The sequence below is a fragment of the Falco cherrug genome, chromosome 1 (assembly GCF_023634085.1).
Source record: "Falco cherrug isolate bFalChe1 chromosome 1, bFalChe1.pri, whole genome shotgun sequence".
Taxonomy (NCBI): domain Eukaryota; kingdom Metazoa; phylum Chordata; class Aves; order Falconiformes; family Falconidae; genus Falco; species Falco cherrug.
Window position 1 is genome coordinate 13,703,428 of NC_073697.1, and position 24,141 is coordinate 13,727,568.

At 40.7% G+C, this 24,141-nt stretch overlaps 1 protein-coding gene across 1 annotated transcript in view; it reads left to right on the forward strand.

Moving 5' to 3' along the window:
- Positions 1-408: 408 nt before the first annotated feature.
- Positions 409-24,141, forward strand: part of USP38 (ubiquitin specific peptidase 38) — a 30,623-nt gene continuing 6,890 nt past the window's right edge. Inside the window, exons 1-9 of the mRNA XM_055701041.1 lie at positions 409-1,334; positions 2,349-2,484; positions 8,291-8,420; positions 8,675-8,776; positions 11,568-11,726; positions 12,820-13,013; positions 13,567-13,660; positions 14,479-14,585; positions 15,739-17,089. Coding sequence (XP_055557016.1) covers positions 650-1,334; positions 2,349-2,484; positions 8,291-8,420; positions 8,675-8,776; positions 11,568-11,726; positions 12,820-13,013; positions 13,567-13,660; positions 14,479-14,585; positions 15,739-17,089 — 2,958 coding nt within the window. The 5' untranslated portion in view covers positions 409-649. The remainder of the gene's footprint in view (positions 1,335-2,348; positions 2,485-8,290; positions 8,421-8,674; positions 8,777-11,567; positions 11,727-12,819; positions 13,014-13,566; positions 13,661-14,478; positions 14,586-15,738; positions 17,090-24,141) is intronic.

Genomic DNA, 24,141 nt, shown 5'->3' on the forward strand with positions numbered 1-24,141 from the left:
CAATAGCCTCAGCACACCGGGGTATCCCCGCGCCTGCGGGCTGAGCGGCCGGGGGGCCGGCGGGGCCGTACGTGCGCGGGAGAAGAGATTATAAAAGCTGCACGGCACACGCTGTAAAAACTGTAAAAGGTGCGCGGCACACGCCAGCTTTACACCGTTCGGCCCCTCGCAGCCCCTCACGCTGACCAGGCGACTACGACGCCCCAGCCCCTCACCACCACGACCCGCCGCGGAGCAGGGGGGGAGGGGTCGAGCGGCCACCCCGTCCCGCCCTCGCTCCTCATTGGCCGGCGCCGCAGCGAGGGGGCGGGCGTGCGGCGACCAGCTAGCGCGCGCGCGGTGACCGCCCGACCCGGCGTGCCGGCTTCCTGTTTGCGCCGCTTCGCTTCCGGGTCGGCGGGGGAAGCGCTCGGCGGTGGCCGCTGGGGCCGCGGCGCTGCCTTAGCCGGGGGCGGGAGAGCGGGGCCGCCGCCGCCCGTGCGAGGGGCGGGCGGGGCGCGGGAGCGGCGGCCGCCGCCGCTACTGCTGGGCCGGCATAGCGCGGCGGGGCGGGGGGAGGGCCGCGGGGAGGCGGCGGCGGCGGCCTCTGCCGAGGCCTGGGCCGGCCCGCCGCCGCCGCCGCTCGGCCGATGCGCCCGGCGCGCCCGCCATGGACAAGATCCTGGAGGGGCTGGTGAGCTCGTCGCACCCGCTGCCGCTGAAGCGTGTGATCGTGCGGCGGGTGGTGGAGTCGGCGGAGACGCCGCTGAGCCAGGCGCAGTGCCGTGCCATGTTCGCTCTCAGCACCCGGCTGGTGCTGCAGGGCCCCGACCCCTTCCAGCGGCAGGTGGGGCGGCAGGTGCTGGAGGCCTACGGCCGCTACCACCGCGACGAGTTCGAGGCCTTCTTCAACCGCGGGCTCGTCCTCGGCCTCCTGCAGCGCGGCTACGGCGAGCTGAGCAACCGCGACCCCGCCATCCTCGACTACATCCAGGCGGGGCTGCGCCTGATCATGAGCTGCCCCTCGGTGCTGGAGCTCTTCGAGCTGCTGCAGGTGGAGGCGCTGCGGCTGGTGTGCGAGCGGCCGGCGCCGCCGCTCTGCGCCCGCCTCTGCCAGCTGCTGGGCGACTTCCCGCAGTGCCTGCCCCGCGGCAGGAAGCTCTCGCTCGCTTTCTGCCAGCAGCTGGTCCGCAGCATCGCCCACTTCCAGAGCCAGGGCAGCCGGGAGGCCGAGCTGCGCCTCTACGTCTCGCAGGTAACGCAGGTCAGCGGGTTGCTGCGCAGCGTCTGGAAGGCCGAGCCCGACACGCTGCTGCCCTCCCTGCAGGAGCTCTTCGCCGTCATCTCCGCCGCCGGTGAGCGCCGCCCGCCGGGGAGCGGGGTCGGGGGAGGCGGGAGGGAGCCGTGCGGGGGGGAGGGGGCCCTTTGCCGGCAAAGCGGGGCTTCTCCCCGCCGCCAGCATCGGTCCCTCTGCAGGCGCTGCCTTGCAGCCGTTGCTTCCTCGCCCAGATGCTGAAATGCATCATCGTGGTGGCCGTCGAGACAGCAAAGCCTTCCCCCATCCCCGCGTCAGAATGAAGCTAGCGGGGAAATGGTGGCTGGTTTTGGAAAAACTACTGTTGCAATGCTTTAGATGATATGCTGGAACAGAGTTTTGGGTGTCCCGTTAGGGAAAAGCTAAATTGGTTGGTATCAAAAGCACCTCATCCTTCTTGTTCCCTCCAAAGAGACACCTTGGGTCTTGGAACTGTTTAGCCTACAAGAACTGGCTTGTATGTAAGGAACATGTAATACTTGGGTATCGTAGGAAGCATTCACTGCCCGAGTTGATGCTGCTGTAAATAGGTCCTTCTTGACCTCAGAGATCTATGAAGTGCTGTATTAGCTGACATTAGAAAGTGTCTTTGCTGTTGAGACACTCAGGAGACTTAAGGTTCAATTTTGCCATAACTGGCATGGTTAGCAGGCTGTTGTTGAGATAGGATGTGGGAAATACCAGCTGCATTGGATCCTTAGGCTTAATGTCAGTTATGATAAACAATTGTATGTTGCTACTTTTTAGGAGAAAAACAGACCACCAAAAAACCCCAACCCACTTCTCAGCTCTGAGGGTGGAGGAAGAAGTTGTCAGCCACTTTCTTGCATGGATATTTAGGTGGACAAAAGGAGTTTGTAATTCAGGGCTATTAATTGTCTTTAATTCATTTGAACTTTGTTTTGTTTTGTGATGATAGAATGTTAGATGTAGGAAAGACTCACTGTCTCAAAACTGTACAACTACAGTGAAAGTTGTAGGATAGAAGATAAAGCCTATTTTTTCCTATGGGATTTTCTAGTTACTTATATTATGGCATGTTCAACTATTACAGATTCTTCATTTGAACCTTCTGTTGCCCTGGCAAGTCTTGTGCAGCACATACCATTACAGATGATTACAGTACTCATCAGGAGCCTTACTACAGATCCAAATGTGAAAGATGCAAGTATGACTCAAGCTCTGTGCAGGTACTGTATTCCACTGTAAAGGGGGGAAAAGTCTCTTTACCTTAGTCTTGTCTTTTTTTGAAGGTGTCACTTGGGTTCCATATAAACAAACAAAAAACGTTAAAAGACCAACGTTTCAAAATGGTTTTGTAAGTTAGGCTGTTTAGTATGTTAAGGTAATGTATGTTTATTATACTGTGGATGTTCCTGCCATAGTTTCAGGTTAAGGCTGCTGCTTTCATTGCTAATGTGGCTTCTTTCTTATGCTTTGCTAGGGTCATGAAGAAGGTTAATTAGAAACTAAGAGGAAGCCAGCTCTGTTCATTTTAGATGACATCTTATGTTTAGATCTTCCACTGTATGGGAGGTAGCATAAACGGGAAACTTCTGTGAGTTTACTCAAGCTGACAAACAAGGCCTTATTTTCAGAAGATCAACCTTTCTGCTTTTCCAACAGGCTGTGTGGTGCTCTCATGTCATTATCTTACCTGTAGTCTCCTCTTCTGAAGGGAGGAGGCAGTTATAAACGAGTTTTACTGCTTAGTTTTGAGGCGGGTTTTCTGCTTAGATACGTTCATGATTTTTTTAGTAGGATTTGCAGGGGACAGCCTCTGTTGCTATCTTCACTCGGGCCTCCAGAGGTGTTTTGGAAAGTTCTTTAAGTAACAGAATATTAGCAATGTAGCAATGATGTAAAAACAGTTGCATATTATACTCATCACTGATCTAAACATGAGTAAACACTGAACTCTAAACTGATTTAGATGGCAATCTTGGTTAGTGTCTTCAGATATGTGAATAATAGTGATGCAGAAAGATGACAGTAGGAGAAAGATGAAGACCTTCTTGGAGTTCTTTCAATTAATTTTTAAGGCGCAAGGAAAAAGCTGCTATTGTACACTGAAGAACAGAATAATATCTAAAGTAGTTAAGCAGGAGGCCATTAGAAATTTGTTCTAGTTTTTTATATAAAAAAAACCTTTCTAAAAGTCTTTTCAACTAAAAGAATTTGTCTTCTATATTATTTAACTATATCCATGCGTGTGTAGTGTAATACTTGAATGTTCATGTAGTATAGCACTTGCATATCTTAGTAAAATCCTGATCACACTGAAAATGTTCCTCATATTTACATTAAATTGAGAATTTGTATTTCATTTGAAAACATAAAATTAATGAGAAGAAGAAGCAGCATTAATATTGTCATTTGGGATAAGACATACTGTTTAGGGACTTTAAAAGAATCTTCTTGACTGAGCAGATTTTAAGCAAGCTGTGTGCCCAGTCTAAAATTCAAAGGTGAGGAATTCAGAAGGATTTGTGCATGCTAATAATTTGCCAGTACTGGTGATTAATTTTCATGTTAGTGTAACTTTTACATTAATGTTGTATTACCTGCTTCAACATGATGTGATCGTATAATTGTAGCTTTAGAATGGCTTCTTTGTGTGCCCTCTGTTTAGAGAAGTAATGCAGAGCTGAGCTTTGAATATAATAGGAGTTATTATCAAATAAGTGCTCTTTCTTAATATTAGCCACATGGTGGGTTTTTTCCTCTTGTTTTTGAAAGGGCAGTGCAATCTTATTTGCCTTGTTCATTCTTTGAAGCAATACCTGAGTCGAACCTTTGGTTCTGTTCCATGGGATTTACTTTTTGGTACCTCTTGTTATTTCTGTTTGTAGATACTCTCATGTCAATACTGTTCCAGTTTCTTTTTCTAGTTTTGGCAACTAGTAATTGCTCTCATCTGGCTTAGAGGAGTAATTGCAAAGGGCATAATGCATCTGGAATGTCTGGAGCACCGAATGGCAATGTTGTCATTAGGCTTGCATCATTCCTAGGAGAAGCAGAATTCCAGGAACAAGAAGGTCTCCTGATGAGAGTCAGCAGAGCTTTGGTGACTGCGAAATAGAGGCCTTGTTGCGTACTTCCTAAGGATAACTTCCATGATACTGCGGAGTCTGTCTGAAGTTGAACACAGATTAGTAAATAATCTGTAATTAGAAGACTAATAAACTGAATCTCTTCAGTGTGTGTGTGGGGTTAGATTAGTCATAGGCTCATATGAGAAAGGGTGCTTGCTTTTTGGCATCATTGAGCTGGTGCTAGTTGGTTCAGCCGGCTCATGAAGCCTTACCTGAAGCATCAGCGAGGGAAAGCAGAAATTTGTTGTGTCTCTTCTGGGATGTATGACTACTTCAAGGGTCTACTTCAGAGTTCTTAGAGGAAATTCATTGCTTATAGTCAGTATCCTGACAAGTATATTGCTTGTTTGTGCTTTAACCCAAGTATCTTTGTTTAGAGAAAATTAAAATGTTGCCAAGGAAAACTCCAGACATGACTGGGCCCTTTGCCCTGTTGGTTAAAAAGTAAAATATTGTAAAAAATCGGTTTCTTTGTGGGGTGCCTGGTAGTCTGAGCATCTTCAGTTGTTGTTGTTTTGTTGTTTTTCTAAGCTGAGGGATTTGCACCTGAGCTGCCAGATTCTTTGATGTGGCTAAGAAGATACTTTTGTGATAGAAGTTACTGTCTGAGGTTGCACAGATAACTTTTTTTTTTCTATTCAGAGATACCAGAAATACTGTCTTGGTTAGGTACATATGGATATTAGGCATGCTTGTGTTAGTGTGATATGAGGCAGGAGGTCCTCTTGAGGCCTTTAAGTTTCTCTCAATCTCGTCAAACAGGAAAAAAAATCCTCTGTATTTTTATTCATGATGATTATGTCCCATATTAATATCAGCTTTTGTTATAAAAGTGCAGTCATTGCTTGCAACAGAGCAGGAGCCAAGTAAATGCAGTTCAGAGAGGATTTAGTAACCAAAACATCTAATCTTCACCTACCAGATCTCAGATTTAATGCTTCTTGGGACAGTCTCAGGCATGTCAGCAGGTTTACTTCTGTTTCCTTTTCTGGCTTTTGTTTCTGCTCTGAAGAGCATTGACTCTGCTTTTAAGAGCAGGAACAGCTTTGAAGAACGGGAATTCTATCTGTATCAGTTATGCAGAGAATGAGGCTTCTCTTCACAAGGTTAATCATACTGAAATGATAGCTGTTGTCCCATTAGTAACGATGTTGAATAGTTCAGCATTTAATTATGCTAACTAAAGATGACACAGGATGGCCCATCACATAACCAGAGCAATGGGATGGAACAGAGGGGGTCCAGCTCCCACCCAAAAGCAGTTTTTCATTTGGAGTTCAGCGTTGGTGAAAGTGCGCATAGTCTACAAAACAGTAGTCAACAGTGGTTCTAATGTCAGACTCTACAGAATACTCTTTACTTGTCTAAAAAGTTAATTAAGAAACTCAAATATTTTTGTTATTGGGCTTAAATTAACTGTGCAGGTGTTTGCGCCACTGCTGAAAAATATGAAGCCTACAAATTGGGGAGGGGATTGGTTTGAAGGTGATAGGAGTATGAGGTTCGGAGCCTTGAGGTTGAGGTTAATTCTTTGCAGGCAAAAGCAGTTTTGGCCCACTTGTTTGATTCTGTGTTCTAGAAAGTATGTGGCAAGGGTGCTCAGAATAAACATGTTTGAATCGAGTATCTTGAGGAAATGAGACCTTTGTGTAAGTTCAGAGCATCGATTATGATGTCATGGGTTTTTTTTTTTTTTTTGTAATAACATGGAACAAACCAAGTAAGATCTGTGCTTGATCAGTCCTAATGATTCCTTATTTTAGACAAACCTTTGAACGTTATATTTGCAGATAGTATGTGATCCTAAGATATACATTTCAGAATGTGTTATTGTACATTTTTGAGATTCAAATTGTAAACACTACGTAGATTTAGGTTGTTTATGGTAATACTGTTATCCCAAATCTGGGTTCTGGCCCCAGCGAGCAAGAGCCCATCCACACACAGCGGAGATGTTTATTGCATGTCTGGGCAGAGCTGGGTGGTAAATCCACACAGCTAACACACCTCTTAACACAGAGTAAAACATTGTATTCATGTTGAACAATTGTTTGCAATTATGTTTAGTCACACTTAATTTTCCTTGGTTCTTATGAGCCTTGTCTCCATTTAAAGGTACATTCTTTTTTACCAACATGTTCTGTGGGGAGGGGTCTTTGTTAGTAGGGGGTTTCTTTGCTCGAGGGTGGATCTTTTAGTATGCCAGTTAGGATAGTTCAGCGATATTTCAAGTCATGTTGTGTTTAGTCTCATTAACCATTTGTTTCTCCTTGAGCTTATCTTGTTACTACATATTTATGGTGCCTGTTCCTTCTCCCAAGGCCATGTTTTGTTAACTGCTTGTGAGGATTTAACTAACATCCTCTGTTTTCAAATCCTTTCTTGTTTTTCTGTATAGATACTGACATATTTCTTTTTTCTTTTCTTTCTCTTTCTTTTTTTAAGTAAATAATTCTTCTATCAATACAGCGTGTCCAGTTGCATGTCTGGTGTTGCTAGAGGGTGTGATTTTGAGTTTGGAATCTGAGGACCGAAACCCTGATTTCAGTCTGTTTGAAGCTCTCTTAATCTCCTGGGGGAATATAAGACCTTACAGTCTTGCTTCAGATTGATGATCATAAACTATGCTGACTTGTAGACTCTTTATTAGACTGGTTACTTGTAACCTGTTCAGTTCTGTGCTAGAATTTAATGTCTTAAATCTCCTCATAAAGATTAATGATTTTATCAGAAAAGAAGGAAAGAAATCCACTTCTAGCTTCCTGTTTTCATAGAATCATTGAATGGAATCACAGCATTGCACAGATTGAGTGGAGACTTTGGAAGTCATCTGGTTCAGCCCTGCTTGAAGCAGCGCAGCTTCAGAGTCAGGCAGTGCTGTGCAGGGCCTTGTCCAGTTGAGTTAAAAGCTTTCTGCAAGGATGGAGGTGCTTTGGCCTTACTGTATAACTTGTTTCAATGTCTGACCACTCTCATGGTAAAAGGTTTTTCCTTCTACTTAATTAGTGGTGCCTCATCTGGTTTGAAGAAGGGAATCTTGGGGACAATTAAAGAAAATCCAATATATTGCTAAGTAAAATCTCAGAAGAATGAAGCCTAAATCTCATGGTTTAGCTGGTACTGCCTTACAATATCATCTGTGTCTTAGAATTGCTTTAGCTAATCTGCCTTTCTGCTTTAAGTGTTGGTGGAAATTGTCTATTAATTTAGAAGGATAGAATACCCCTATTTTCCATTGCTGATATTTCACTATATTTTCTAGGTGCAGATAAAGTCTCTTTGTTATATCATTTTTTTAGCTGTAGTGAAATTCTTCCTATTGGGGTGTGTATAGATCCCAGGCTGGTGATAGCTATTATAAGATCCTGGTAGTGCCTGCTGCCATGTATTTAAAATTACTAGATTTTACCTTATTAATTGAGAATATTTGAGTTGGCTTCCAGGAAGGTAGTTCTTCCTTTTCAAATTTAGGCTTATTAGTCAGTTTTGTTCTGGTTTGGTTTAATAGCTGTAGAAGTGGAGGTTCCCATATACAGGCACATTTTCACCTTCAGTAGTAAGTTTCTACCACAAAATGAAAATATTAGCTTAATGTCTATAAAACCAGAGTTCATACTCTTAAATAACAAGCAACAATAATGTACATAATACTTGATTTTTTGTGCTTATGTATTGGAGGGGGTCGTATTTTTATGTCATGTGTTAAACAGATTATTGTTAGAGTCAAATGACTTGAGATATAATCAAAATTATTTTATTACTTGCCTAACTTTCTTGCGTTACTTCTGGTTTGTGTGTGTAACTTATCTGGGTTATATATAATCTTTTTGTTGAGATTAAAATTAGTGCTACATTGGATTTTTTGTTTTGTTTTATTTTTTATTTTTCATTAATCTTTCAGAATGATTGACTGGTTGTCCTGGCCTCTGGCTCAGCATGTGGAAACATGGGTGATTGCACTGCTGAAAGGACTGGCTGCAGTACAGAAATTTACAATCCTCATCGATGTTACTCTGCTTAAGATTGAATTGGTATGTGTGAAAAGAACATTCAAAATTGAAGGAGAAGTAAAGGAATTTGTAACAGCCGTGTAATTGCATAACATCTTTTGTATTGCGACAGGTATCTTACTATTCCGCAAAGATGATGTAAATGTATCTATCGCTTTCAATTGCATGTAATGATTATGTCTCTTTCAAATGGTTGTGAATTTAGAGATTTGTTTACATTTCTACTGAAACTTCACTATTTAGATATACTAAAATAAATGTTTGGGGTTTTTTAGGTCTTTAATCGACTTTGGTTTCCTCTAGTGAGGCCTGGTGCCCTCGCTGTCCTTTCCCACATGTTACTCAGTTTTCAGCATTCTCCAGAAGCTTTTCATTTGGTAAGTAACTAAATAAATGTTTTTTTGAGTTCTTTGAAATGTCATTCACATCTGATTTCTAAAGTGGGTGTAGAGAGTAACGGAATTGAGGCACTTGGATTTCATATTTGTTTCAGGTTTCCAGCATCAGATTTCTGTGGTTCACAGAGCACTAGGCATTCTAACTTCGAGGTTCAACTTTAACTGGAAACAAATATTGTTCTCCCTAGTATGTACATATTTCTGGCAGTAGCATCTGGACACAGCATTCTGTCTTTGACCATGTACTTCTGGAAATATTTTTATGTTATGTGAAGTCACTGATAAAGTTGGGCTGCAAGTAGACTTCCAAGAACAACTGTTTGGGGTAAACAGATAACCAGTTATCTGCTATATATAACCTAGTCACCCTGGATAGGTGCATGAGGCCCAAGAAGTACTTCAGTTCAAGAAAGCTATGCTATCTGTATTTTAGTGTTCATGTGGGCAAACTGAAGGACACTATTTTTAATGGCCACTCTTCAAAATGCAGTTTTCCAGTTAAAGCAGTAGATGCTAGGGTATGACAATGTTACTACAGAAAGAAACAAACAGTCCATGTTAGTACAGAAAGAAGTCTTGCGCCCTCCCTGTTCTCATACTTTGTGTTCAGCTTCAAGTTTAAGTGAAATACACATCTTTCAGACTGAACCATAGTAAGTAACAGCCTGGCACACTGTTTCTCTAAGCTCTCCCCAGGGTTCTTGGGCCTGAAAGGGTCACAAACCCTTTGATTAGTGTCAAGAGTAATTGCCTTATGGCTGTTACGCTGTTTTTTAGTGATAGAAGTCTGAAGTTTCTCCTCGCTTTGCTGCCTTAATATTGGCCTAGGGTAGAAATTAGTTTGAAAGAGCAAAGTAGCTTTGAATAGGCTTAAACACAAATATTTTGTATATTTACTGTCTTGCTGTTCTCCTTTGTTCCTGAGACAAAACTGTCATGAAAAAAATGTAAAGTATGAGATGTCTTACTCTAGAAATAGTTGTTTGCTTTCGGATGGAAAATTCCTGCCATGGGTTGCATGCAGTACTTCGTGTCCATTTTCCCTCCATTTTAAACATTCTTCACTATCATTTTTTCAGCTGCTGCTGTCATTTAGTATCCGATAATATTTTCCCGGACTTAAACTACTTGTTTACTTTTTTATAATAAATGTTCTGAAGGCTTAAATGCACATTTGATAAATACACATTATTTTGCAATGCACCTGAGCTTATGTTCCCCTTCCCTATGCTTGAACATAGTTAGCATAAATTACTTTTTATATATATATAGAACACTGTCTTGCACTTATATAGTATAGGTGCAGAGTTTATCATGATGTGTACTACAGAATTTTAAAATCTGCTGATACATAAAATTTTAATTTGGCCTCAAGCCAGAAGCAATACTTCTGTATGTATTCAAAGTGTAACTTTCAGTATTATGCAGCAGTAAGTAAGAACTTGGCTTGCAGGTTGAGAAATTGTACTTTTTCTGTTCTTCCCATGTGCTTTGCCTGTGCAAAATTATTGTATCTTAGATCTACTTTATATAAATTCAGTTCTTGGAGCTCAATAGTTTCTTACTGCAGTGTACCCACATTTATAAAGTGAAAGAAAGAAATTTTTCATTGCAACTTTCGCTGTTCACTTGGTAGTACATTGAACACTTAATCTCTGTGTTTTCATTTTTAAACTGTGGATACCTTGCTTACAGAAAGAGTAGGGTTTGTTCCTCTGAGATGTAAAAATATTCCTTATACTTAGAGAACAACAGATATCTGAAGAGCTGGCAAATGAGTATTTTGCACCTGGCCCCTTTTACTTTGGTGTTTTAAAGTATATTAATTCCTGTAATTGGTATACTTCACTAAAATTATGATAGCTATATTATTTTTGTTCTGCATTTCCTGTCTTTACTATCAAACAATATGTAAGCTAATTTATGATGAGTCCATCCACTTTTTTCACAGTTAAGCCATTTTGATAACTTGGAAACAGACAGAAGTATCTAAAATACTTCCGTTCACAGTGAGAAGTCCCTACTCTTCGGGACTGCATTGAAGTAACTTTCTACTTGAGGTTTTAAGACTAATACTAAAAGAAGTCTCATCAATTTAAAAATACACACAGAGCTGCGCTGAAGAAGGGGAAGGAGGTGGAGTTAACACTTCAGATTTGTACCCAATTTCAAATGGTAATGAACCTGAACTAATCCTCACATAAATTACCATATCTGTGGTAAGCTTTTTTTAGCTTATTAGTAAATTACTGTCTTGGCTTCTTGAGCCTAGCTCCCTCGCTAGGTGGAGCTGTGAGCCAGTTTCCATCTTGTCAACTGAAATACCACGGCTGTATTCATTGCGTTCAGATCGCAAGCATCTTACTCTGCTTAAGGAAAATGGAGAGATTTGTTTTAAAAACTGTATCTATAAAATTAAACAGGATACTGCACTGTTAGTGGTGGCAAAAAGTAAAATGTTTGCTGTTAATATCCTTAATAAGGTGAGTACTTTGGTAGCTTGACTGGTTAAAATCTTAATGTGCATTTTCTATATCCATGAAGTTCCAAAACTTGATATGTGAGCTAAAGAGCATTGGATAATTAATTGGTCTGTTTCAAAATTGTCATGGGTAAAGGATAATGCATGTTTGTTTCTCAGCCACTTGTTGTTTAAGAACAAAAGGTCCCCTGTCACTTGGCATGTCTGAAACAATAAAGTTGTTTGTAGAACAACAAAAACAACTGGAAAAATGCAGTTAACACCCTTTTTTGTTTTTTTCCCATTCAGATTGTCCCACATGTGGTTGGTTTGGTTCATTCCTTCAAAAGAGATGGCTTACCTTCCAGTACTGCCTTTCTGATGCAGTTGACTGAGTTGATACATTGCATGATGTATCATTATTCAGGATTTCCAGAGCTCTATGAACCCATTCTGGAAGCTGTTAAGGTATATTAGGAATATTAAGCGGGTGGAAAGTTTTTGTTTCGTTCCTTTCAATATGAAAGCTATAACCCCATAGATCTAAAATCTTTAGAACTTCTGCTAGGAGAAAGGAGGTAGCCACATAATTTAATGTCAACTCTTAACTGCATTTGGAATACGCTAGAGAAATTGTCCTCGCTGTCCATGATAAAATTACAGCAGGCTTTAAGAAAAGCTTGAAGTTAGATCCTTTGTTAAAAGTAAAATGTGATTTCTTAAGCCTCACATACCTATTAATATACTTTTGTGAGGTTTATTCAAGGCATTTCATTTCAGCCCAAGCTAGAAACTAACTCTTCAAATAAAAGTTCAGAGCACTAATAGTATTGAAGAGCAGTAGGTTCTGAGGAGTACTTGGCATGGTGTTAATCTTTGGCTAGCTCCAGGAGACCATTGTTAAGCATAACATCTTAATACTGCGGTCAGTATTGCATGCCTGTGTGGGTAAAGGGTGCTGGCCAGTGCTGTTTCAAAGCAAAATTTAGCTTTCTGTAGATAAATACTTAAGTGCATAATGCACTTAAAAATAAATTTTAAAACAGCCAACACCCTAAACCAAAAAAACGTTGAAAACATAAAACAAAACCAAAGAAAAACCACAAAAAGTCACTGGGTATTACTGCCTAATTTTATAGCAGTGTTAAATGTTTTGATGCTTTAAAAGCCCTTGTCAGCTTAATTCCAAGTATTCTGGAGTTTATTCTTCCATTCTTACATTTTGATTTGACAGAGCAGTTATGTATTTCTAGCAGAATAGAGGATGCGTTAGGGTTCTATTAAAGCTTGAAATATGAAAGGTAGTTTTTTGTGGCAGAAAGGATTCTGTGAATGTACAGGTCAAAAGTGACCACTAGCCCCTTATTCTTGCTATTTAAGAACTGAATAAAGAAAGCTTTGAAGAAGGGGGATGGGGTGGTGTGTGTGGTGTGTATCTTCTAGGCTATCAAGGCTAGCAAGACCCTGAAGGAGAATATGGGAACGAGCAAAGATGTAAGAATGTTGAATGGAAGGACCTACTACAAAAACCTATTAAGTGTGTTAAATGTTTCTCTCTTAGGATATGCCCAAACCCACTGAAGAGAAGATTAAGTTAATTCTCAGCCAGAGTGCTTGGACTTCTCAATCCAGTTCTTTGCCATCTTGTTTATCTAGACTTTCTGGAAAATCTGAAACTGGGAAGACAGGCCTAATTAATCTAGGAAACACTTGCTACATGAACAGTGTTATTCAGGCACTTTTTATGGCTACGGAGTAAGTCCATTTCAACAGCTCTTTTCATTGCAAATAAACAAATGCAACTATTGTTGCATTCTTGCTTTTCGCAGATTATTGATGTGTCCTGGGGTGTCTCAGTTTACTAGAGCTGGGTGGGTTTCTTTGCACTTGGTTACTGGTTGCTTTGTTGAAAGTCCAGCTCTGTGAAACTGCAATTTTAGTTGTTAAAGATTCTGATCCTTCTGTCTAATCTCAAAAGATAAGTCCCTTTTTCCTCAGTCCTTGATCCCTTTGGTATTGTAAGAGTTTACGGTAGTACTTTTGTTATAATCTGGAAGCTATTAAAATTTTTTTTTACTGTCTCTAGCCCATTCTTAAACATTTAAATGTTTAAACAAATGGGCTTTTTGCAGTGTTCGTTCCTACTGTACAATAATTTGGCATCTCCGCTCGAGCAGAATCCAGGTATTGAAGGGAAGTGTTACATGCTTTGCTTTCTTTCAAATTGAAGAATTTTCTGAGCTGAAATGGTAACTGTATTGTTGTTAGACATCTAGCAAGGAAACTAATGTAATCTATTTTTTTTCAGTTTCAGAAGACATGTTTTGTCTCTGAATCTAAATGGGTGTAATTCACTAATGAGAAAATTACAGCATCTTTTTGCATTTTTGGCCCATACCCAGGTATGTCAGTTCATTTCATCTGTTCTTTTTTTAAGCCTGGATCTATATAACAAAATTTAGGAACAAACATGATGTCATGGGAGTCCTCTTGAGTATATTAAAAATGTAAGTGTGATAGATTTGTAGGGGAATGAGTCTGCCTCCAAATGTTCACATGGTGTGAATGGACTTAAAGAAATGTATATTTCATAAGTGGAACATCTTGGCATTGTGTTGTTTCTATAAATGGATAGTAACATGTTTTCTTTGAGAAGCCAAAATGAAAAAATCTAAGAATTTACTTGTTATACAAGCTGACTTAACATAACTTTCTGTGATAAACTGTGGTTTTCTGCAGTGATTTTTACACTAAATTTTATTGTAAGTCAAATTCTGATCATTATTGTTAACAATATTTTGTTAGTGGTAGAAAGCCATAAGACACTTCTGTTCTCTTTGATAAATAAAAATAAACTTGTGAAGGGGATGAGGCTGAATCACCTTCAACAATAAACTGGTACTTAGGAAATACTGGTGTTTTTCTGAAGAAAGAAAGCTTTTTTTAAGCTTGCCAGCAAGATCAGTAACTGGTATTACACAGCTGGTTGACACTCACTACACTTTTTGTATTTGCTTGCAGGATCTGCTACTTTTATCTTTGTACTAGAGGTGATTACTACAAAATTATTTTTTGTCCTATGATTAATTGTTCTAAAAGTTTGTGCACCATGTGTTTCATAGAGTTCCTCTAGGATAATGTAGTCCAAAGTTCAGTGGTCAATATCACAGTAATATAAAGAGTTTTTTAAGTAATTCTTGTCTGTCCCTCTCCTACACAGAGGGAGGCGTATGCTCCTAGAATTTTCTTTGAGGCTTCCAGACCACCGTGGTTCACTCCTCGATCCCAGCAGGATTGCTCAGAATATCTCAGATTCCTACTAGACAGGTACAGTTATTGTGCCGTTAATGGGAATGAATCTACCCTTATCACAATATTGAACTATTAGGAGTGGCCATCTAACAGTTCCACTGCATGTGTGAGGGCCAGGAATTTTGGGCCTCATTCCTGGCTGTCTCTGGTTTTCTATATCGTCTATGAAACACTCTGCATCATGGATTTAATCTGTGGTAAATCTGGGTACCATCTTGTATGCATGTTATTTAAAGCAGGTTATAGTGATAGTAGTGTTCCATTTTTACAAATCTAAACTTGGGTGTTAGTCGTGGTCCCATTGTAAAATCCACGTGGTTGCTGAAAGCAGTTTAGTCGTGCATCTGGAATTTCATGTTGGTGGAGACAGCTATATTTCATACAGGTCAGAAGTCATGGAGAGGTGTACATGCACTTATAACCAGTTTAATAAACGAGCAAATTAACTGTGGAACAGGATAAAAATACCTAGGTTTATTAGTAGCCCTCTTATTTTGGCTTGATGAGATGTGGCTTAAGCAGTATTGCTTTATGACACATTTCATTTCGGGAGAAGATTAGCTCAATAGTGAAGTACTGTTGGGGTTTTTCTGTTGTTGTGGTGTTTTTTACCTCCCCTATCTTGGGTTTCTTTTTTGGTTTGTTTTTTCTTGTAGTTTCTTAACTTTCTTGGCTACAAAATCCTGACCTTTTCTTTGGAAATAGTCTGGCACTAGATAAATAGCTACTTGTTCTCTTAAGAAAGTCTGACATACAGAACCAGTCAACTGGTAAACTGATTTATTAAGATAATGTAATGGTAAATAACAAAAATGTTGTTTGTTTTCTTTAAATACTTTCCAGTTCTCTCAGTATATCCATTGTGTTCTGTTACATATAATGAAACCCACATTAAATGCATTTGTGTTTTTCTCATACTCTGTTTTGGATAGTACTGATCTGTTGGATGGTTCAGCTTGCTTATATAAAAAATAACAAATAGCTTTTTAAATGTAAGACACTTCTAGCCGCTTAACCATATTTTACTATATGTGTACTATATATTAAACATAATATTTAACCGTATTAACTATATTTTTTTGGCATAACTGGAGAAAAAAGTCTGTAATAGTGCAGCGATATTTGGAAAATAGCACAGCTACTTGGATTTATTTTTCTTTGTCTTCAGGCTGCATGAAGAAGAGAGAACCTTGAAAGCATTGTCTTCAGCAAAGACTTCTGAAAGTATAATGAATGAAGAGTCCCAGACACAAGAAGCTGTCCATAAAGCACAGGTATTTGCTGAAGCACTTTGTATGGGAAGTGAGGAAAGAACTCTGATAGAGAAAATGTTTGGAGGAAAATTGAAGACTACTATATGCTGTTTGAACTGCAAAAGTATGTCTCAAAAGGAAGAAGCTTTCACAGATCTCTCTCTGGCTTTCTGTCCTCCAACATCATTGGATAATGTTGGCCCAAAATGTATGGAACATTCTGAAGTGGAAGACGACTATATGGTGCAAACTAATACTTTAGCAACTAGTCCTGCTGGAGAAACACCCCTCAATAATTTGGAAGTAAATGGTGGATGTGACACAATAATAAATGAAGGAACCATGAAAGATTTTTCTACTGAGCCAAACTCTGAGAATACGACAAATTCTGAACTCAACAAAGTTCAAGATAATAGGGATATGTCTCAGACACTAGTAGGTAAAAACACCTTGTCAGTTACAGACTTACTGAATTATTTTCTGGCACCTGAGATCCTCAGTGGAGACAATAAGTATTATTGTGAAAAGTGTGCCTCTCTACAGAATGCTGAGAAAACTATGCAAATCATTGAGGAACCTGAATACCTCATTCTCACTCTTTTGAGATTTTCATATGATCCAAAGTGTCATATAAGGCGCAAAATCTTGGACAATGTGTCTCTGCCACTTGTTTTAGAACTGCCAGTCAAAAGAGCAACATCCGCTTTAGCTGTAGTTTCTGGAGGTTGGTCTGTTGGTGTTGAGATTTCTGATATTGGAGAAAATCTTGCTAAAAAACTGAAGCCCTCAGGTGCTGATGAAGTGACCTGCCCACAACTGGTGCCCTACACGTTAAGCTCTGTGGTGGTGCATTCTGGTGTATCCTCTGAAAGTGGACATTATTACTCATATGCTAGAAATGTTACTGGGTCAGGGCCTTCAGGACTCTGCCACCAGTCTACAGCTCTTTCTTTAGTCTCTCCTCAGGATAAGTTGTTGACAGAGGAGAGTCCTTGTACTGTTGTAGAAAATGAGCTGGATGCTGAGATGCCAAAAGAATGGTTTCTGTTCAATGACAGCAGAGTGACATTTACCTCATTTCAGTCAGTCCAGAAAATTACCAGTAGATTTCCAAAGGACACTGCTTATGTTCTGTTTTACAAAAAACAAAATAGCACCTGTGGCTTCAACACCAATTCAGCAAATGGACTCTGGGTAAATGGAGACCCTCCCCTACAAAAAGACCTCATGGATGCAATTACGAAAGATAACAAACTGTACTTGCAGGTAAGATGGAAATTGTATATGAAGAGTGATCTTCTTAAAACTCACAAGAGGCAGTCTAAAAGAAAGAAAAAGTTAGCTTTTAAATATTCTATTATCCTTATAAATCACCAATCTTGCTTCCGTATTGATACTGCTGGACAGGTTTCATAGTAAAGTTGTCACCATTAGATGGAAAGCATCAAGGAAAATGGCTTAAACTCATTGCAGTTTAATTTTTTTTTAGAAGACATGCTTGCATAAGTTGTTTAACCACTAGTAATTCTTTGCAGGAGAGTCTTTTCAACAGTTGTAATTTTCATTGCCTTTAATAAATCACAAGAGTAGCTAAAGCATACTTAAAAACTTGTTAGCAGTGTTCTTACTAGCACATTTTCATTTGGAGTGCAGTTTTATTTATACAACTGTGCTTACCCAAATGCTAGTACCACTGAAATGGAGACCAGATGTTAGTGACTAGATTCCACTTTCCTTTTCTTGCCTTTTCTGCCACCTTCTGTGGGACCAGCACTGCCAGTTGCACTTTCTCTGTGCTCCAACAACCTCACCTAGCTGTAGTAGCATCTTCAATTGCTGTTACAAAAAAGCCACTGTTCTCCATGTTTCAGTATGTTTAGCTTTGAGCATTGCTGCGATGTTTGAATGGTGTAACAGTAAAACTGTGTTTTACTCTGTGCTCTTTGATGTGTTAAACTGTTCCTGAAAGAGTTCTAGGCAGACTTAAATTAGAAAAACTAGGTAAATTCAGTTAGAAAAGGTCAGCTAAATCTCACTGTGGAAAATCTGTTGTTATAGGTGCAGGTGTTTTACAAACATAAACAAGAGAACTGAGAGTTTAAATTGCAACTCTGCAGCTATTTTCTGACTGTGAGGTTAAAGCATGTGTCCTAACCATCTCTGTTCATACGCCATCTCTCCTCTTGATTTGACAGAGTAGCACAAAACATAGGTTCTTTAGCAACAGTCTCATATGATAGAATCATAATTTGGGTTGGAAGGGATGTGTAAAAGTTATCCAGTCCAAAACCCCTACAGTAAGGAGCGACATCTTCAACTAGATCAGACTGCTCAAAGGCCTGCGCAGCCTGACCTTGAAAATTTCCAGGGATGGAGTATCTACCACCTCTCTGGGCAACCTGTTCTGCTGTTTCTCCACCCTCATTGTAAAAAATTTTTTCCTTACATGTAGTCTAAATCTACTCTCTTTTAGTTTAAAACGGCTACCCCTTGCCCTATCGCAACAGGCGCTGCTAAAAAGTTTGTCCCCATCTTCCTTATAAAAGTACTCTTCAAGTACTAGAAGGCCGCAATGAAGTCTCCCCAGAGCCTTCTCTTCTCCAGGCTGAACAACCCCAACGCTCAGCTTTTCCTTAGAGGAGAGGTTTTCCATTCCTCTGATTATTTTTGTGGCTCTCCTCTGCACCTGCTCTAACAGGTCCTTGTCTTTCCAGAACTGGACACAGGACTCTAGGTGAGGTCTGACCAGAGTGGAGGGCAGAGTCAGGGCCATTGACCTGCTGGCCATGCTTCTTTTGGCGCAGCCCAGGATACGGTTGGCTTTCTGGGCTGTGAGCACACTGCAGGCTCATGTGCAGCTTTTCATCCACCAATACCCTCAAATCCTTTTCTGCAGGGTTGCTCTCCACCTCTTCATCCCCCAGCCTGTATTGATACCTGGGGTTTGCCCTAACCCATGTGTAGGACCTTGCACTTGGCCTTGTTGAACCTCATATGATTCACATGGGCCTACTTCTAGAGCTTAAAAATGGGTACAGTGTTTCCCTTTTTCCAGTCACCATGCACTTCACCTGACTGCTGTGACTTTTCAAATGTCATGGAGAGTGGCTTGGCAAGTACATCAGCCAGTTCCCTCAGAGCAGATCCACCAGCTCTGTTCTGCTCCCTTGTCCCTGAGGGCATTTTCCCTCAAAGTTCTAAAAATAGGGGTCCTATTGATTAACTCCTTGAAGAGCTGGAATTTTGCTTTCATAAATTCAAGGTCCTGACTTCACTGTTTGCCTGACCCATGTCTCTCAGGACTGTGAATTCTTCTACCTGTGCATGATCACGGCAGCCCAGGCTGCCTCCAGTCTTAGTGTCTCAGATTAGGTCACTTGTGTTGGTGAACAACAGGTATCATGTTCCCTCTGGTAGGGTCTCTGTTACCCGGCTTAAGAAGTTATCCTGAGTGCATTCCAGGAGTCTCCTGGATTGCCTACAGCTCGCCATGCCACTTTTCCAGCAGATGTTGGCGTGGTTGAAGTCCCCAGCAGGACGAGCCTGCGAGCGCGATGCCTCCTGTAGCTGGAGTAAGGAGGCTTCATCAATAGGCTCCCCTTGATCGGGCGGCCTGTAATAGACACCAACCACAAAGTTCCCTTCGTTGCCGCTGTCTCTAATTCTTAACCATAGGCTTTCAACCTGCTCGTGGCTGTTCCTCAGACAGCCTTCATTTCTTTACATACCCCTCTGCCCCACCTTCCTCGCCTGTCCCTTCGGAACAGCCTGTAGCCATCAATAGCTGCACTCCAGTCATGGGATTCACCTCACCGAGTTTCTGTAATGGCAGCTGGGTGGTAGCTTTCTAGCAGCACAGTGGCTTCCAGCTCCTCCTGTCTGTTGCCTACACTGTGTGCATTGGTGTAGGGGCACTTCACCTGTGCTGTTGGCCATGTCACCTTCTTAGCTCCTTTGAGGAATTTCATTGGTGTTGCCTCCTTGTCTCCTGTTACCTCAGGACCCCCTGGCTCATCTTGGTAAGACCTGAAGTGTGCTGCAGGGTAGCCAGCATGTCTCACAGAAACGGGCTGAGGGCCCTCACTGGCACCCTGCCCCTCTAACCTTGGTGTCTCATCCCACAGCTTGTCCATGGGTGAGCCTGATATTATCCCCCTCCCCCTTCAGGTCTGGTTTAAAGCTCTGTCAGTGAGCCCTGCTAGCTTGTGAGCAAAGACCCTTTCCCCCTTGGAGAAAGGTGAGGCCCACCTGACACCAGCAGGCCTGGTGCCATGTAGGCCATCCTGTTACTAAAGGATCCAAAAGTGGCAGTGACACGAGCTATGGAGCCATGTATTAGTAGACTGGGTCCATCCGACTCCCAGTGTCACCACCCACAACTGGAAGTAGAGAGGGGAAAATAATCTGTGCTCCAGATTCCTTTACCAACCGTCCCAGGGCCCTGAAGTCTCTTCTGATTGCCCTTGGACTATGCGCTGCAGCTTCATGGCCACCCACGTGGAAGAGCAGCAATGGGTAAATAGTCTGAGGACTGTTCCAGGCTGGAAGCTTCCTGGTGGTCCTTAACCCAGGCCCCCGGGAGGCAGCAGGCTTCTCTGAGGGGAGGGTCTGTCCAGCATACGGGACCCTCTTCCCTCAGAAAGGAGTCACCTACAGCTATAGCCTCTCTTTTCTTCCATGTGGAGTTGGTCACGACATGACAAGGCCTTCCTGACCTTGACAGCACCTCTGGTGTAGACAGATGGTCATGTACGTCATCCAGTGACTGAAATCCCACATCCAGAACCCAGTGCTGGCCATACACAAGCAACTGGGAAGGTGTGGTGGGCAAGGAGGGTGTTTTCTGCCACCCTGAGTATAGACTTGCCTCTAAGATAATGTCACGTTTTCAGTCAGAATTGCTGTGACTTCCGTTGATATGTGGATCTTTTAGTTGTGAAATTTCAAACTCTAAGACAGATTATTTTTTATTTTAGGATTATAATTATAGCAGCATCTAGGTGACAGAGTAAGGGGGATCGGGGTAGGGAGAATCCATTTTAAGAACACAGCCTGAAGAAAAGTACTATTTCTACTACGGTGGTAATGTAACCTTTTTTTATAGAGTCCAACATTTAGAGGAGGAACAGTGTCATCCACATAGAATATAAACCCTAGTAGTTATTATTTGCATATTTTCCTGTTGAATCCAATGCTTGCAGTCGCGTTTCATGTGGATACGTGATTACCTGAGTATGTATAACAGAGGCTTTTTTCAGATTTGAAGAGATGCTTTAGCCATATGGAACAAGCAACAGTATTAGGATATTGGGGGAAAAAAAAGTTAAATAATGAAGTTATTCTTAAATATGTTTCTGTGAATTAACATTTTCAAGATCATTTTGATGCAATTTCAGGAGTATGCAGAGAAGTTAATTACTTTAAGCTTTTTGAATACTTCTGTATGTCTAGAACAAGTGAAAAGTCAATGTGATTTTATAAAAGTTAGTCATTTAGTGCATATATGCAAAAATTGCTTTTTGGTAATCTTCCATACTAAAGCTTTCTCTATAAAACCTGTACCTGAAGTTACATAAAGTAATCCTTTTCTTTTCTAGCTTTACAAGTGAAAGCAAAGTTAGTAGTTCCTTGAAAACTTTTTCCTTTATAATTAAATAAAAATGGTCTTCTCAAAATTGAGAAGATTTTTCCAGGTATATGGGTTTTGTTTGGGATTTAGTTGTTTGGGTTTTTTTAAAATACAGGATCTTTTACCCACCTTTCAGTTTTGGATTCTTCAGTATTGGCTTTCTTTGTAGTGCTCAGCTAATCTGAGAGTTGTTGAGATCATGTCCTTTTCTCAGTTTAAATGTAGAAATACTCAGTTACTGTTTTTCTCAAATTAACACTAATATTGCAATTCACTGAATTAAGTCATATTTTTGAGAAGTCTCATTTCATTATTGTTCAGAGTTCTAAAGTAGTTATTTTTCTGCTAAATTAAGGATATACTTTTCTGTCTTGAGAAAGCCTTTACTTTTTAGAAGAAACACTCTTATTGCTTATTGCTTTTGTTTTACTATTGCATACCGGTTTACCACATGGTCAACTAAAATATTTTTGCTTTAAATAACAAAAGCAATGTGGGTAGTTTCCACTCCAGTTAAAACAAATTAAAAATCCTGTTTTGGGAACGTGGAAAGCAGAGGGGGTAGCTCTGCATAATTCTTAGTTCAGAGAACTGTATTGACTATCAAGTTTTACTTACCTGATTTAGTATTTGTTGGGGTAAACATAATCAGCCTGAAACCATTGAACATCTTTTTAGAAACAGGAGTACTTATTTCAAAAATGCCAGCTCTGTATGCTATACTAGAACAACTTAATGTAAGTTCATATTAATCAAGTCAATATATGCCTTGAGAGAAGAAAGAAATGTGCTTAGTTAGCACAAACTACTGAAACTACTCAACAGGCATAAAGCATGAATGATGTTAAAGTGCTACATAATTTCACTTTTAGCATTGAAGACAATGTGTGTTTTCAATACTTGTGCTCTGTCAAGAAACATTAAGAACTGATAATTTGATCACTGCTTCATATCTCTCATGCATGTGTATGTATAGATACCTTCCATTCACTATAGACAAGTACATAATAGCAGTGAAGCTAAGATCATAGCTGAGGTTTATCCTGTTCTCACTGCGCTGTGGCTGCTTGTGAACAGTATTTCCAAGTGGTTGACAAAAGCTGTGCTTGCAGTTCATTTACACTCTGTACTGAATGTGGTGCATTGCTCCAGACCTGGGAGTCATCCCTTGCACACAAGTCATGTGCAAGATACTATGTTGTTGCTGTTCATAGTAGTGCTTCTCTTTGTCCCCTCCCTGCAAGGAAGCCTAGTGACAGCAGAACAATTGCCCAGTTGCTAATGGTGTTGTGAAAGGTACCTAATAGAAGACACTTAATTTAGCTGCAGAGCTATGCCGAGGCCCCATACTATCCAGTAACTTAGTAAGGGAAATTGAAATAAATCATGTTTCTAGCTAAATCTGACAAAATTCTTAGCTGCAAGACTCTAGTGTACTTTTTGTCTACAACTTCCATATTTTCATTTAGTGCAATTTAAAAAAACCCAACCAAACAAAAAAAACCAGCCGAGGTACAGTTTAGTTTTGAGAATAAATTCTGTTCTAAGCTAAACAGTTCTGCAGTGTAGTTTTTCAACTAAACAGACTATTTATACGAGGCCTGCTATTTTAATCAAACTTCCATGTTGATTTCTGGTACTAGAAGTGAGTTCTTCATATTCCCCTGTTGTTCTTAGTAAATTTACTTAGTTTTATGTGTCTTATAGTTAGCAGATACAGAAGAGACCACATACTGCTGGAGATAACACTGTCTTTCAGGAATATGGGCAGCATATCTGTGTAGACAGTGTTCTTCAAATATCTTTGATATCATTTTGAAAACAAGTATGCATTTCAGTCCTTAGTACTATAAAATAGTTTTAAACTTAGGCTCTGTTTTTCTAAGAGGGCAGAGTAATTTAAACCCACAAGTACTATTATTAGCACCTGTGAAAGTACATGGACAAGACCAAGTTTAGTGCTTTCATGGTAGTATAATACGAACAGTCTTCCAGGTTCTCGGCTCTGTTCCTTGCTTTCACCAGGAGACAGAAAAAAAGGAACAATTCAAGGTGAACCATGTAATTGCTAAAACCCTGGTAAAATTTCCTCCCGTTGCCTTTAGGGAGGTATGTAGTGATGAAGTGTCATGTGAAGGAGGCTATCAGTATGAGCCTTAACACCTGAATACTTTCATTTTGTTTCCTAGAGAAATAAAGCTTGTGCAGTTCTGTTGTCTTTTTTTCTTGCTGCTCTTCCAGAGCCCAACACCTGTTCTTCCCACCCTCAATTTCTGAAGCTCTTGACAGATGTGAAGGAAGGGATACTAAAGACAAGAAATCGCTGCGAGGTTTATGAAACTAGTTGGCCAGAGACAAAATAGCATATGATATCTCTAATGAGGGGGAAAAGCCAGTGCTCTTCCTGTTAGATGTCTGAAGCCACAGGGGCATTCAGTTGAAAAAGCAGCTGGCAGGAGGCTATGCTTTCTTGTTCCTGCTACTTGTGCAGGTACTTTTTCCAGCAGCTGACTCTGATTTTTATGGAGTGCTTGAGAGTTCATGGGACTTATTGCTATGCTAACTGTTTTAACATCAGTTAACACTTGGAAGTTAAAAAGCTGTGCTAAATGGAAACTAAATAGGTTGTCCTTTTTTTTTTGCCTTTTATCTGAATACGTTGTGACTCTATGCAGTTGACTGAGTGGAA